Below are 16,298 nucleotides of genomic sequence, written 5' to 3'. Positions count from 1 at the left end.
AAAAGCAGTTTTGTGTAAATTGACAACAGGGTCAATGGAGGGGAAGAGAATTTTGGATTATTCCATGACAAAGATGATATTTGCCCTACATTTGTCCTGAATTTGTTCTTACAAATGTCATCTTTAACGCATTTGTCCTTGTTTAGAGCAGGACAAATCATGATATTTAATTCAGATTAATACCACATTTGTCCATATTTACACCCAAAAGCAAATGCACAATTATCCTGTTTATCTTTAGGACAAATGTCATATTTGTCTTCAAGTCAAATACTGACAAATATGACAAACATCACATTTCAACGACATTTGGACTGCATTTGTCTGACGTCAAATCTGATTTTTCGCCCAGTGTAACCGCAAAAAGAAGCTAATCGTTAACCATTACAACTATTCTAAGTTGCTTAACCCTGGTCAGTATTCTTAGTGGATATGAATAATAACCTAATTCGATATGACAACACGGGTAAGCTATAGATTTTTAATGAAGGCTTAAGAGAAAGATACCTAATTAGTGGTGTCGTTAACGCGCAACAAAATTAACAGCAATGCTTCATTTCAAACATCAGCTATAAATTTGACTTTATTTAAATTACAACGTACATTATTGAAAAAAAAGGAGATTTGTTGGATGAACTAACCTAAATTTAAAAGCACCTAACTTGGAAAATATTCTAAAGGGAGTCGGAAAGTGACAGGCTTAAATGAATTTACATGCTTGGCGAGTTAAAAAACTTCTTAAGCACGGTAAGACACCAGAAGTTGATGAAAACGTTTCTTAAAATTACTGAAGGAAGTTATTTGACTGAAGATAATTAACCATTGGCTGAGTAATGTCTCTATGTATTGGTTTAGCCAAAACAATAGGAAACTCAGTACTTGTTACTGGTGCTGTGGTCGGATACGGGTCTGGTCTCGACTTCACAAAGACTTTGCTTGTAGCTCTAGCCCGTGGAACACGGAATTGTACTATTCTTCTAAACCCATCCGCCTGCAAGGACTCTGTGGCGCGCTCGTACTCTGCCTCAGTGATTGTTGGAGATGATCTCTTTCCATGCTTAAAGGCTTTGTACGTTCCTGCCCGTCCAGGTGACAAAAGGATGCTCTCCTCGACTGAATCGCTCGTTGGTTGTTCGATCGTTTTATCGCAAATCGAATTAGTGATTTCTTTGAGGAACTAGAGGAGAATGAAAGGGAGTTACACAAGAATTAAGGCATGTAAGAAATGGATTGAATTGGGAAGAAAAACTTAAACAAGTATTTTACAATGAGTGCTTTATTGGTAAAACTCAGTTACCGTAGCAACAGACTTTCGACGGAGGGCATTCCTTTCAAATGTAGGCAAAATGCGACTTAATAGTAAAATATGTTGCTTTAAAATAAACTTCTGTTGCTTTACCTGACATAAGATTCCCTCCTGAGTCTCAAGATGGTTAACGAAGGCTGAGGCATTCTCCAGCGTTGACTTGCTTATTTTTGTTGGAGGTTCCGTGGAAGGGACGCCAACGAGCAGTTCGGCTATGACATGATTGAAGACGTGTAGGGCTGTAGCTAGGCGGGGGATAAGTTCTGGTGTCTTGGAATTTGGAGGCACTGTGCCGACTTGAATTGCTTCATTTACCTCTGCGACAAACATGTCAAGGTTTTCTCGTACAATGGCGATTGCGTCATCCTCAAAGGTGTAAACTGTATTGTTGGCAATATTATTAATAGTCAGAAAGAATTCCTCGAAATCGCTTCTGACTTCGATTGATAGGTAGTCTTTAGCAGCCTCCATTTCGGAAAGCGTAGGCCTTAAAGCTAGAGGAGTTGCAAATAAAATTCGGTCGATTAAACCGTGGCCATGGTCCATCTCTGCGATGAGCTTGGCGGCGTTTAGCAATTGTGTTGAGCCAAGGATGCTGAAAGCAGTGTTAGGTGGTATTAGTCCTGTGTCTTCCGTTGACTAGTGATAGGAACAGCGCTCACCAGAGAACAGTTTGCAGAGTAGCTGGACGTGTCCTGTGGCGTTGTCCTCGTCTGACTTCATCAAATTTTCGATTATGTCAAGCACCTCCGGAGATAATTGAATGGCTTCCTTGTTCTGGGCCAGATGCTTCACCAGACCTGGCCAAGTTGTTTTGCTGAGTACAGTTGAGGTTAGGTCTGAAGCTTCTAGGGGATCTTGGGCTGCGTGCTGTATCGCAGACGATTTTCCTGTTGTAGAAACAAAAAGTCTTGTTTATGAAAAGAGCCCTTAAAAATAAGGGTTAAGTTAGAATTAGCAAGAGGTTTGCAAGACTAACCAAATATGTTCTAACCCATGTAAATCGTTGTCGAACGGAGGGAAAAAATAGGAGATTTTTGGTTAAGGCATCGTAAAACCAAATATACATATTTTATACTCACTAGTCCCTGGATATCCAACAAATATGATGAACAGGTTAAGAGGCTGCCTGTGGGTGGAAATGACTTCGACGCAGGAGTCGTTGCATGCGAGGATAAAGGCTGTTGTATTAAGCAAAGTGGGAATAAAATAGCCTTCTGAGCTTCCAACCAATACAGCCTTATTTCTAACAAGACGGTGTATTTCGTTGTCAGTGAAGAGCTTGCTGTAAGGAAATTGTACAGAATTCAATCGTCGTTGTAAATTCACCCGTGCCTGTTCGTTTTGCTTGAAAAGCTTGGAAACGGTATACATTCTTGAAGGGATTACCACGAGTATAACTAGAATATCATATCCTTAGCTTACTACAGTGAACTAAGAAAGAGGTTAACATGACTGGAATAATGTGAGCTGTTGTTTGAGACGCCGGCACTAAGATTTGTGCTAGTGGTATTGTTCTGGCGAGTAATTGAAAGCAGTTTTCGTTTGTTCATTATTTAAGAGTCGTTAAATCTCTAAATTAAAATTTAAGGAATTAAAAGAATCTTGTTCTCACATTTAATAAGATATCATATCCTTAGGACAAACAAAGGGAGGCGGTTGTTTTGATTAAAAAAGGTAGTTTAGTGAGACATGTTTACAAGTGTGTATAGGATCGAAAAAAAAACCGGCAATCCGCCAGTGGCACACAAACTCCACCATAAGCCCAAAAACAAGACAAGGAGACGCAATGTGGCATCCCAAAGGGAAGTTATGCGCGAGATGAGAGAAAGCAGACAAAATGGCGTTACGATAACTTGATTGTTTTACTGAACGATAAAGATAGACTTATTCAGTAGTTAATGGGGGAAGGTTTGCTGGCCAAATGTCGATTATGTTCTATTTGTGGAGGTGACATGAACCTTGTTAATTGTGATGACTGTTTTTGTAAATATAGTAAAAGGTTTTCCACGATTAGCTTGCGCCTCCTCGGACTAAGTATGTAAGGTTTAATTTGAAATGTGTGTAATTATTATTAATAGTTCGCGTAAACGCGCGGTGATGACTCTATTTAATAGTTCGCTTCGCTGTTTGTTAATCGGTAGTTACTATTAATTAAAGTTCATAGAAACACAATTTGAAAAAAAAAAATCCATACTTCTTTATTTTGGTTGAGGGGTTGATGCGATCGATTCGCAACGCGCGGTGATAACTGTATTTAATGATGCGGTCGGTTTACCAAAAGACTTGCCACTGCGGACTGCGGGGGCAGCATTACTAAACACCACTGCGGGACTGCGGTGGCAATTTCTCAAGTAAGACATTTTTGTGGCCGGATACTCTGCAATCTAGCCCGACATTTTCTAACCAGATCACATCTTTTGTTCAGCAAGTTGACATTGCGATTGCTTAAGGTACATTAAACAAACCGACAGTGGTTTAGCGTAGTCTGTACTCTTATCGACAACGATATTCATCCTCACAGTGGTCAAAATGTTGTGGACTCTTCAAGCGCAGCCGATTGGTCGACAACAAATATCGACGTCAAATAAAGGCATTATTTGAGTGCGTGTCACGTTGACATGAGCAGCTTTGTCCGTACTCATATCGACAACGGCAAATTGGCCGATCAGATTGCGATATTATTGCCACTTGTGGTAAAAAGTTCCTTGTGGTAACCAGTAATAGAAAGCACAATTCCAACCGAACTAAATAATTTTTTAACTGAATTTTTTATATAAAAACTCGAGCGTATAATTCTGCTTTCGAAAAATACTCTTCAGTCTGATGATCGCTTAGTAGGTGAAACTTGAGTCATCTAAAATAGATGTTTTTCTCAACGTATCTATCAGATCACTTTAGGACAAGTGAAACAACCTACGCAGAGTATATTAAGCCACTTAAAAAAAGTAGAATATCATTCGCGCACAACAGTTTCATTGTGTGTTATCATTTGCCTTTTGCAGTTTGGGAACCTTTGCCTTTGTACACGTTAAATCTCTCACTAACCCAAAAATAAATTCGCACAACGCGGTGAAAGGGAAAAAATCTATTATTAAGTATCAGTGTGTTGTCTTAGTACATGTGTAATCATTTTGTATGGAACACAATTTAAATTCAACTAACAATTTATTTTGTCATTCTCTTCTCTTTAAAATTATGGTTTATGGACATTTTAGCGGGTAAGAAAATGTTTTAATTCAGAAATCATGTTTCAAGCAAAACGCTAAAAAATTGAAAATTTAACAACGCTTCCCGAAGCATTTCTCTTTGGTTCGTGCTTCATGTAAATTTTGGTCAAATAAAACAATTTAACTTTCTTAGCTTTGCAAGGTATATTAAGTTTTGTTTCGCTTGTAAGTCAGTCACTATTTCTTGCAATCGTCATCATCTCTTTGCCTTTCTTTTTCTTCCTTTTTTGGTGGTAAAATGTCTCTTTATCTTTTGTTAAGGAAAATTAATCGTTTTCGCCTGTCTCTAAATGGTTCACTTATCCTAAAACAGGAGCCCATAACTTGGAGCGTAAAACTGCTCCTTGTTCCTGTTTGCTATCTGTTGTGTCCGCGAGAGATTATGATATAAGTACAAAAATATGTTCAAAGACAAAAGTTAATTCGCATTAATAATAACGGTATTTTAAACCGGCTTTAAAATGACACAACATTTAAGTTTAATTATGTCCTTTTTCTATTTTATCTGGTCACCAACGTGTCATTGATAAAACAGGTCGTAAGTATCTTCTTTTTTTTTTTTACTATTTTTCATTCATTTTCACATTTCTGACGCACCAGTCAGTCATTATGAGAGAGACACAGAGTTACTACGATTTTTCGTTATCTCCTTTTGCCAAAGAGTAGAGTTGTAAGCTCTCCTGACAATGAATAGGGCGGGCATAGTTTTCGTCACAGTCACCATTTATAATATCGTAGGTGACAGATTACTCCTTAATTTCGGCGCGAAATTTCAGCGTCAATTTGACATGTGAAATTACAAAATTGCCATGGTAACATCTCTTGTATCTCGATCACAGCCAAGATCGCGTCGAGATTTAAGACGGTGACCCTTAAAGAAGTTAAGAAACTAAATGAAGCGGCCAAAAACTATTAAAGGCATCAAGAATTTGAAAGGTATTTTCTGTAAAGAAACTCAGAGAACTACGAACTTCAACAATAATCTATGCTTTAAACGAAAACTATATTCTTCTTCATGTTCTCGGTTTTCGATAGGATAAACCAGTAAAAAAAATTACGGTTGCGAATGTAATTTGTCACCCACGATATTAAAAGGTAATCAAATGGTTTTCTCGTGAAATAAGGAAATAATTTCACTTGCGTTTTGTCAAAATTCTGATAGTTTCCCTTGCCTAAAAGGCTTGGGAAATTATCAGAATTTGACAAAACGCAAGTGAAATTATTTTCTAATTTCACTCGTTGCCATTTGACTACATATACTAATTGCAGCCAAGAGGAATACTTTGGCAAAGTGACCTTTCTACCAATGATGGCTGACATATGTCCAAGACTCTTTTCCGGTCAGACTTCCCCATTCAGTGCCGATATGGTCACTATTTGAAGTACTCAACAATTGTGGCAAGTGTTCCACTAAACAAGACACTTTGTCTTAACCATACCAAGATCAAGAACTATGAAAGTAATAACAAATGTGCATCACTCACTAAAATTTCTCTCTTTCCCATTACCTACCTTGACTGACAAACAGACCGTAAGTATGTGTTTTTTTTAATAGTAATTTTGGTGGGTTTAGCATGTCTTTTCACTGCTTTAACTACTGCAGTAACCATCATGTAATACATATTTATATTTCCCTGTAATGTTCCCTTGGTAATAATAAAGATTACAATTTTCGTTTCACAAATATTATTAGGAACAAATATATGGATGAAAAATTATGATCACTAATAAACACGGTATTCTGATATTCGCCCAACTACCCAGGCAAGTTGTATTTGCCTAAAACTGCTTTGAGTCGTTTTGAACTGGGTTCTTTTAAAATATCATTTCAGGGTGAACCATAAGTAGCTAAGGATCCGGTGTCGATCGAGTGGCTCAGTTTAAGTAAAGATTTTAATGGCATCTGTAGAAGACTGTGACATTGAAGTGTCATTCCTTTGATACTAAAAATTGAAGTCTTGATTTTATAAATAGTTACATATCAAAACAAGCTATTGTACAGAGGTTTTGGACGACCGATTAATGAATATCAAATCTCTTGCTAGTTAGGTAACTCCATTTATTTTTCTGTTCTTGTTTTTTTGTTTTTGTTTTTGTTTCTATTCCATGGCCTTGGTTCTGATAAAACCATTAGAACGTAAGTATATGCTTTATTTTTAAATAAAGCACTTGTATTTTCATGGCGACTTTACAGCGCCTTTACGTTCACACATTGAACTGGGGTACAGGTGTTATGTGAAGGAAAAATTTTGCAGTATTTTTCAATAAACAACTGGATGTATTTGAGCTGAAGGTGCATATTTTAATTTATTTCTATATGTTTTACTTTACATGCCAATTCTTCAATCACTTAGCTGGTAAGTTGAAGAAATCTTATCCCGCGCAATTTTATTCTTAATTTTTATGCTCAAAACGACAATTTTTTCTTTATTACTTAAGATCCCATTTACCATAGGATCCCATGTGAATTACTTATTTTTTTCGGAGCCTATGTCGATTAAGTGTTATAAAAACAAATCCAAGCTATTGTAACCTATTGTTCCCCTCTAAGGGAACTCAAATCAAAAGGAAGCATCTGGCATCTAGTGCTCGAAAATGCACTTGATTAAGGATTGCTTATTCTTATTCTAAGTTAAGTTCTCGTAGCGACGAATTAGGACTATGAAAAATCAGTCAAACCTCTAGGAACTCATATTCAAAGTAAGCAGTTGGCATCCAGCGCTGGAAAAAGAACGCAATTATGAGAAATCAGATTTTGCATCTGATTGGCTGAGAAGTTAAAATGGAGGATTTGACGTTGTAAAACTTTGATATGACCCGGGATTAATACCGACACATTCATTAGAAATTGCTTTTCCTTTTAAAAGTACAATTTTAATCAATGAAATCTACGCTGACATCCATCAATGTGCGTAAGGTGTATCTCTGTGATTTGGTGAAGACTACCATAACGGGCCTCTTATATCCTCTGATCTACTTGTGACCGCTATCGAGGAACATTCTATTCAGTAAGGCTAACGTTTTCTACTATGTGATAACGACTGAATCTCGCCAAGGACCGCAAACAAAAATGTTCAAGGTGTCTGACTAATGAGCACTATAAATTTTTGACAGACGCAGAATAGAATTTAAAACCGCAAGTATTTCAAGGACTAGTTACTTATTATTTGTATTCTTACAGAAATTATGTTTTATTTCTAATTGTACATACACGTACACGTTTTAACGAGAACTTCTGTACTCCTAGGTGTCACGTGTTTAAATAAAGGATTGATTTATTGATTGATAGTCATACGACACATAAAATCAGTCAAACTCATAACTCGATATTGGCATGAAACACTTGAACTGGACTCTAAAAAGGAAACCCATCCTTAGCAGTTTCAATTAAGTTTTTGGGGACTTATTCTCCCGCGTCGCATCCTGGGAAAATGTTTGAGAAATGTAAAGTTAGGTGCTATCACTCGCTTTTCATGCGTTACTGAACCCAATTCCTTTTTTTCTAAAAAGTGTACAATGGATTGCTATTCCATAACTTAAAACTATATTCACATTAGAATTACATCATGAACTACTTATCTTTTATTATCTCATCTTTCCTTCCAAGCCAAAAGGGAAGGTAACTATCAAAATCTTCCTTTCATATTATTAAAGAACTCTCCTGTGAGTCAATATACATCATTGTCTCTTTGAACCACCTAGCTACTGATCAGCAAATTGCAATCGTAAACAGAGCAAGGGAATCTGGGGGTGTATAGCACTGACGATAACCGATAGCTGTTTCTATTAAGTGTTAAAGTCGAAAAGACGTTACTGTGAGTTGTGGTCAGTTATTATGTATTTCTGAAAACCATGTCAGTCATGTTAGGACTGATCGTTTGTCTCATTTAAAAAACCCTGTTATTTTATTTTACTTCAACATGAAAGATGAATAAGACAAACAAACAGACTGGTTAGTTTAAATAAATAAATAAATGATAAGTGAATTAACGGGTTTATTTCAAACTATTTTTCTCTTTCATGGCATACTTTCATGATTTATAAGCGGGTGAGTACAACAGGTTCAGCTAGTTCATGAAGCTTATGATGTGGTTGCCAAGTAATCCAACGTTATATTAAGCCACTCATTTACTTACCGAATGTGCAATCTTTCTTCTTATGTTCGCCTAACGTCCTCATCCTAACCTGTTTAACAGACTGTAAGTAGTTATGCTTGAACTATCGTTTATCAGTAGGAATAATAAAGTTGACTGAACAAAAGAATGCTTCCCAATAAATGGATACAGACAGGACACAGTGTTCCTCTGTGGATCAGTGGATAGTGCCAATACAAAGATGCATAATAGAAGCAAAACTTGAATATGAATGGCTTCGACCACCCTCTGAAAAAAAAAAACATAAACCAAAAATAAACCTCACTTTCCCGCGCTTGATAACATGATAAATCCCTGCGGGATGTTGGTAGTACATGGATGATGCTTATAATTCGGGACCTGTAAGGCGGCTGATTTATAAGCTTCAAGCCACCTATCTTTTTAACGTGGTGATTTTAGTTTCAAGTCTACTTGGAAATTAGAAACCTGGGATATCGACGATGACAATTATTTACGTTGGTATCCTTTACGGCAAGGTACATATTTATGTAGCTGGTAAAAAATTTCCCCCAATGATTTCTTCGCACAACTTATTGTTTTTAATTAAAGGTTGCATGGCGTGGTCATCATGGACTGACGACTACAAAGAATGTAAACAGAACCGGGAAAGAGTTGGTAAGTGACAAGACGAGATTTTTATACTTGTAATTCGAAAGTGTAAATGCGGGTTTTTGCCCGTCGTTTCTTAAAGACTACAAACGCATTTTTAAGATTTTATTCAAATGAATTTATTCAATTTTTTTTATTCAAATTTCTCCTGTATAGAATGCAGTGTATATAGTTTACGTCATAGAAAGTGCAGCGTACGGGGTTTTATTCACGAGTTGTTTGTGTTAAAAACCCGAACAAGCGAGGTACGAGCGAGTGAGGGCTTTTCACACAAACAACGAGTGAACAAAACCCCGTACAAAGCACTTTCTATGTCGTGAGCTGTTTATTGCACATAACACGAGAGTTTTCATTGTAATAATTTTCTGAACGCAAATTAGAAACAAAAACTCACTAACAATGTAAGTTTAATGGCAATGGAGAATATCGCAGTATATGCACATGAAGGGACTAAAGTGCTGAACAGAAAACTGCACTTACAAAAGTTTTTTTTTTTATCAAAGTACGATATCAATAAAGCAATTCGAGCAAAGGCCAAATTATGCGAGCGCTTTCAAATTGAGAATACGAGCATGCGAGCAGTTGCAGAAGTTCTGCGAGCTCGAGGAAGCGAGCGCTCGTGGAGTTCTTTCAAGCAATTCGATTTGTTATACTTTGACACATGAAAGAGCTGTACGCCATTCTGATTGGCTGTATAGGCTTTTTTCACATGTGAAAGTAAAGCTTATAGATTTCTACAAATGAGCCTTATGGAATAAAATTATCGTGCTATGTGTAATAAAGGCTGTTATTAAACTGAAGGGCGTTACACCATGCACAATGGATTGATAACCAAACATGAACTATTACTATGGTTAGAAAAGTACCAAATGTATGTTCAAGTGATATTAACGCCAGATTAAATTCATTCCCTGTCTGTTTCCTATTTTCTTAACTGGGAATTGTCCAGGAACCCTCAAGAGTTATTAAAGACCACTTTATTCTCAGACAGAATTAAGTGGACTTAAGATCTAATCGTTTATTACTTTTAAAAGATTATCTGGATAACCTTACTTCTAGAATTTAACGGCTCAAGAACTCAGGAATCACGGCCTTTTAAATGTAAGTGGTTGTATGCATGAGGAGAAATGAAAGGACTCAAGTGTTGGCCGAAGAACTCTCCCCCCTTAATTATTTGCAATTAAAAGAAAAAAAAGAAGAGGAAGAAAGGGGAAAATGAGCGCGTTGAATTCAAAATTTTAAATTTTTATCTTTGCAGGACTTTCATCATTTTCCAATTAGATGCTAGATTTATATTCTGTCAGGCAAAAGAGAGCCAATTTTTCTGAAGTCTGAGAAAGGAAAGATCATTACATTTTCTTGTAGACTAGGCGTGATTTTAGCAATCGAGCGCTTTCTATTTTCTTAATCAAAATAATTATGGCTTTTACAGCAGGGGAAAGCTTGGGAGAGAATGAAACCAAGATTGTGAGCGACACTATCCCGCATCTTCTCTGTACTGGTTATTAAGGGACATTGAAGAACTCACACACCTATCATGAAAAGTAGGGAACGTAGCCCGCAGTGTTGTGGTCTGGCCTGTCTTCTGAAATTGGAGGCATCTGATAAAATTAGTCTCTACAAAAAACTATAAACTGCTGTAAGCAGTCTGTTAAGTCCCCCGCAAAACATTTTAATACGCATTTTATCATAATGTTAATTTGCGCAATATAAATATTGAATTATTATCATTATTATTAAAAGGGAGATGAGGGGAGGGGATAGGCTCAATTTTTACATTTTTTATTTGTTTTGTTTTTTTGCAAAAATAAAAGGTCCTCCTGAAACAACTCTCGGTTCCACAATTCAAATGAGTTTGTATTTGAGGGGTTTTCCGAAGCCAGAGTTAAATTGGGCAAAGGATGGAAGGTTACTTGGTAACACAAACATGCTCACCATTACTGGAGAATCGAGTGAATTATGGAGTCGCTGATCAATACACGTGCAGCGCCAAAAATAATGAGAAGGAAAGCGAAGCTACTTTCGGATGAAATGTTACATTTTGTTAACTTTTAAATATTCTTATTATTTCAATGTTTTTATTTTCACCTACTTTGAATTGCATCTGTCAATTCTTTGCCCAGGTCCTCCTGAAATTAGTTCTCATCTCACGAACCAGTCGCTTCCGTATAATTCATCCCTTCAGTTCGATTGCTTCCTAAGAGGTTGCCCAAAACCTGAGGTACTCTGGACTCAAGATGGGGTGAATATCGGCAACAAGAACACTTTCACGATTCGTCAAGCGAGGCTAGAGGACTCTGGCCAATACACATGCAGCGCCACAAACAGCTTAGGAAACAAGACATCAAGCATCTGGATTGAAATTATCGGAGGTATGGTTCTCATTGATACAAGCGAAAAAAAAACTGTGGTTCATTGTCACTGGTTATAAGTATTGGTAATTGCATGGGGTCGAGTAAGATTAAGGATTAAAATCACGCGTGCTTTCAGAATTTGCTGAAATTGCCCAAGTCGAGCAGCGACGAGTGCAATTTTAACAACTTCTGAAAACACAAGTGATACTGATCCTTAATTTTACAAGAACCCAATGTGATTGCTCGTTAATGAAATAAAGGGAAAAATACTGTCAGTAATTAACAAAAAAAATACCGAGTAATCAGTCACAGCAAACCATTTAATGTTGACAAAGAATCAATCACTAGAAACGTGCGAATAAGCTGAATGAAATTCTATTTTTGCACAAACATACCAGGACATTGAAAACCAGGCCTGCTGACAAACTTTCAACTTTGAAAATATAAAGTTGGCGCTTTTTCAAACAAAGTTAAAGCGAAGTTAATTTTGCCCTCTTCACAAGCAAAATTAAGAAAAACTACTCTCTTTATTGACAAATCAGCATTCAGTAGCTTTGCCCTATATGTTATTAGTTAATGGTAACATTTTAAATACGATTTCATGTTAGCTCGTATATCAAGCGTAGATTGGTTTCTTTTGTTTAAATAAATGCGATTAATTTTTGAGGCGTTGAAAGGCTACATTTTTGGAGCGTCAAAAAAACGTGACTTTTATAGATCTCAAAGCATCATTTTGTGACATTATTTCTCGTATAAGTACCTTTAAGATTTTAATTCATCCTTTCTTTTTCGCTTGTCATCATATTCCTTTGTAAATAACAATGAATTCAGGCGTGAGGGCCTTGAAGTTGGTCAAGGTGGCTATCATTACATCATAAACTATATTTATATCAAAATAATTGAAGTCGGAAATAGATTCGATAGAACCATCCCCGTAGCTTCTTTGAGTTACATTTACCATCACTCGTTGGTTTTTCTATAGAACGGTTCTCGATCACATACATTTGACTCTCGCATTGGATATCCCGCCAGTACAGACAAAAGTTCACTCTTTGGGAAAAACTATGGAAACCAGCATCACCATTGGACATTAACGAACAATTCGTGTGGTCCCGCTTTTGTTAACCGGCCAATTTGGATGTATTATACGACAGTTTTACTTTCTGTTGTGGCGGAGTGCTAGCGCTTTGTATTGTTTTGATCATCTGCCTAGTTATATTCGAAGTAAGTGTATACAATAAACATACAGAAACTGCTAATCTTGGAGCATGGTAGTATACGTTGTCTACGTCAATCTAAACAAACAATAAGAAAACAAAAATAAGTAGATCTACGTACACATGCAGCGCCAAAAACATCGAAGAGAGCAAGAACTCAACTTTTCGGATTGAAGTGGTGGGAGTTATGGTTCTCATTTATGAATAAAAACAGCTGAAGTCTATTATCGGTTTAAATTTTTAACTAGATGACAAAGAAAGCCGATTCCTAGGTTCCACATCAGATTTAAGGGTTTCAAACCACATTACATATACCTCAGAATTGATAGACATAACGAAAGAGAACTCAGTTGATGATGACATCTAAACAGCGAGTACATTTCAACTAATATAAGAGATGTCAATTGATGTTGAATTTAGACGCAAACAGTTAGTTTTTGGGCAGTCTTAACCGATTTGTCTTTGTCGTGTCGAGGAATTTTGACTTTATAGATCTCAACACTCCATCTTTTTTGCAATGGCATCATTTAATATAAAAATTTGTTTGAGGTTTGAATTGACCTTCCCATCTCTCTCCTCATCAAATTATTCGATGAATATTAATGACTGAGTAGTCATAATTTAATGTACATTAGTAACAGTATACGCGTTATAGTCTGTCAAAGCGGCTACCAGTGCAGCATTATCTGGTAAATATTTATCATTGAAGCTGGAAAGCGATCTTTGTAAAAACATCCGTGCTAAATCAGCGACCGAGTTTACGAAAAGATATATGAAAACAATCCTGACGTCATTATGAACTTGTACCCTTGTTACAACGGACAATTTGGGTCTATAAAATGACAGATTTGGTGTAATGTTTTCACGGAATCGAAACCTTTCGTCATTTTTTGACCATCGTTGCCAGGCTATTTATCGAATTTAAGGACTTTACTATGAACCTATAGAAACTGGTAATCTTAGAAGATGGTAACATAGTTCGTTGACATTACACCTATTACACCCACCAACCTATAAGAATGAGCTAAAAATGAAATGAATAGATAATAAAGTTATTATTGCTCCGTACTTTTGCTAGGATAGGAAATATTTAAGGCAATTAAAAATATACTGTTTTAATGCCACATTGGACTGGACTAGACCTATCTTTACCAAACGAGAAAACTGATTGCGAGATCACTTGGATTGAAAATAGGTTTGAGAATTACGTAGTTTGCTTTTACGGGAAATCGGAGGGGGGTGTGGTGTTAAAATAAAATGGACAATGCGATCCTTAACTTAGTGATATTTTTACTTTAAGTCTCTCCCCAGATCATTGCACCTCCAACAGACCAATCTGTTACCGAAGGATACCCTGTCAACTTAAGATGCGTAGCCTCTGGTGCTCCAACACCAACATTTGTCTGGGATTTTAATAATGGTGTCCTGCCATCTGGTATCCATCAGAGTGATCAAGAAGGAGAATCACTGCTGGAATTGCCACGTGCCACAAAAGAGATGGAGGGCACTTACAATTGTACAGCGAAAAACAAAGAAAATAAAACTAGTTCCTCTGCAGTACTGCGTGTTTACGGTAAGTTTATTCAAAAAAATTTTGATAATTGGCATAAAGATGAATAAGAAGTTGAAGATGTTGGGGATGAACGTAGAGATAAAGATAAAGGTGTCGGTGGTGGTGAGAAAGGATGGAAACATGGGTTCAAGGGTCGTGCATTTAGACTGTTTTCAGACTACACAACTTCAATTATGAGCTGATGTGTAAAGACAAAGAAACTAAGAGATCGAATAGGTATAATTATTGTTGAAGTTTCATTATCATCGAAGCTAGAATCTTCTTACATTTAAGTAAGCTCAAGAGTCAATACGGGCGAAATCAATCCTAAGTAACAATGTTCTTGAGCCTATTACATTACGTAGGGATAAGATTTGTACCAAATTATTGGAAGGAATCCCCTATTTGAGTCAACTGAGTAGATTTGGAAAGATTAATAAAGCAAGGAAAAACTAATGTAATGGCGCTATTGTCTTTTGATTAATATGCTTCATACATCTTAGCTGGAACATTAGATATCTCTGCTACGGAGAGATCCAGGAAGTTCAGATTAGAGCAGGAGGATTTGGAAAGGAAAGCCAAACTCAAAAATCATTTTTGCGCGTGACACAAAAATTACCAGTCTTGACCGTGATGGAAACACAAAAAACTTCTCCATTCCTGAATGAGTTAAGTTGCGGAACTTTGTAACTCGTAGTGACATTAGGTAAATTGAAATGTTCCGAAAACAATATTCAAAGGCCACATCTGGATCGGCGCGTTTCCATATCATTGTTTATTTGTCTGTTTGTTGGTTTGTTTTGTGTGGATACTGCAGCTGCAATTTCAAAGTGAGATAAGTATTTTCATCGATTTTCTCTTTCCTAATGTAAGGAAAAGCCTCTGCTCAAGTTGTTCCAGAAACGCATCAAACACTCACATCAGGAGAAGTCCTCACATTGATCTGCAAAGTTAACAAGGAAACCGTAAACATAAAATGGCAAAAAGATGGAGAATCATTAAAAGAACAAGCAGTTATAGATACCCGATTAGATGAAAGAAAGAGTAAACTTATTATTACTGAGGTTGGGGAAGAGGACAGTGGTGAATATTCTTGTGAAGTAAGTAACAAGCCAGGAACCGCAGCTCGCTCTTCTGTGACATTGGACGTAAAAGGTAAGCTGGTGTAAATGCAAGGCCATTGCTCTAAACTAAAACCTCGAATTTTTATGTTTCTAAACTTTTTCATTGTTTTTTTTTCCATTTTGAGACTAAAATCTCCAAATCAAAACGAAGTTAGAAACAGTAGCAGCATCTCATGCGTGGAGATGGCTATGTTATTTTTTATGGTGATGTACTTTGTATTTCGGGTAATTTTCCAATCTACATTTACATTTACAGGGAATTTTTAACCACTCTGATAGCAATCTCACCAAAATAAATAAATAAACAAAAACCTTTAAAAAAGAATGAACATATTTTTTTGAAATCAGAGTAACCCCTAAGATATCTGTCGGTTTTTTTATTCTTTCTCAAGTGCATGTCATAGTCATTGGAGGTGTCTCGTATTTGCCCCTAAAAAGCTATCCGCCATCAAAATCTTTTCAAAAGCGCCACCATCCACATTAGAAGGAGGGACACTCAAACTGAGTTTCCTATTCCAGAGAACACAAAATGTAACCTGGAAAAACGATGGTGCCACAAAAGATTAATACGCAATAGTCAACCCACCCCTCTCTCCTTCCGCCAATGGACAAAATATTATCCTTCTTTCTTTTCTTCTTTTCATCATCAATTTGCCTCATTCTGCCAAGACAAATAGATATATAATTCTACCCCTCTAACTTTGTACCCCGAGAATTGACGATACTAGTTGCCTTTGTTAATAAACAAAATT

The 16,298-nt window shown here is 36.6% G+C and overlaps 2 protein-coding genes across 2 annotated transcripts; one reads left to right on the top strand and one right to left on the bottom strand.

Moving 5' to 3' along the window:
- Nucleotides 1-589: 589 nt before the first annotated feature.
- On the bottom strand, nt 590-1,853 carry LOC148715600 (uncharacterized). The gene is made up of 2 exons (XM_088746747.1): nt 1,400-1,853; nt 590-1,177 (listed from the first exon to the last, which is right to left on the bottom strand). Exons 1-2 carry the CDS (start codon nt 1,850-1,852, stop codon nt 785-787), a joined length of 846 nt encoding a protein of 281 aa, XP_088602873.1. The 5' UTR covers nt 1,853; the 3' UTR covers nt 590-784.
- A 6,644-nt stretch (nt 1,854-8,497) lies between these two features.
- Nucleotides 8,498-12,921, top strand: LOC111345189 (telokin). The gene is made up of 4 exons (XM_088746740.1): nt 8,498-9,305; nt 10,359-10,400; nt 11,423-11,671; nt 12,636-12,921. Exons 1-4 carry the CDS (start codon nt 9,131-9,133, stop codon nt 12,659-12,661), a joined length of 492 nt encoding a protein of 163 aa, XP_088602866.1. The 5' UTR covers nt 8,498-9,130; the 3' UTR covers nt 12,662-12,921.
- The last annotated feature ends 3,377 nt before the right edge of the window (nt 12,922-16,298 follow it).

Source organism: Stylophora pistillata, unplaced genomic scaffold, assembly GCF_964205215.1.
Source record: "Stylophora pistillata unplaced genomic scaffold, jaStyPist1.2 SCAFFOLD_206, whole genome shotgun sequence".
Taxonomy (NCBI): Eukaryota; Metazoa; Cnidaria; class Anthozoa; order Scleractinia; family Pocilloporidae; genus Stylophora; species Stylophora pistillata.
Note: the sequence above shows the minus strand (reverse complement) of the source record. Positions and strands in the feature narration are given on the sequence as shown.

Bases quoted from the DNA above. Each gene is read 5' to 3' on its own strand.
- LOC111345189 (XM_088746740.1), top strand. From the start codon at position 9,131: ATGACAATTATTTACGTTGGTATCCTTTACGGCAAGGTACATATTTAT. The intron at 10,401-11,422 runs GTAAGTGGTTGT...TTCTTTGCCCAG, and splicing joins GGAATCACGGCCTTTTAAAT to GTCCTCCTGAAATTAGTTCT. The intron at 11,672-12,635 runs GTATGGTTCTCA...GTTTTTCTATAG, and splicing joins CTGGATTGAAATTATCGGAG to AACGGTTCTCGATCACATAC.
- LOC148715600 (XM_088746747.1), bottom strand. From the start codon at position 1,852: ATGGACCATGGCCACGGTTTAATCGACCGAATTTTATTTGCAACTCCT. The intron at 1,178-1,399 runs GTAAAGCAACAG...ATTCTCCTCTAG, and splicing joins AGGAGGGAATCTTATGTCAG to TTCCTCAAAGAAATCACTAA.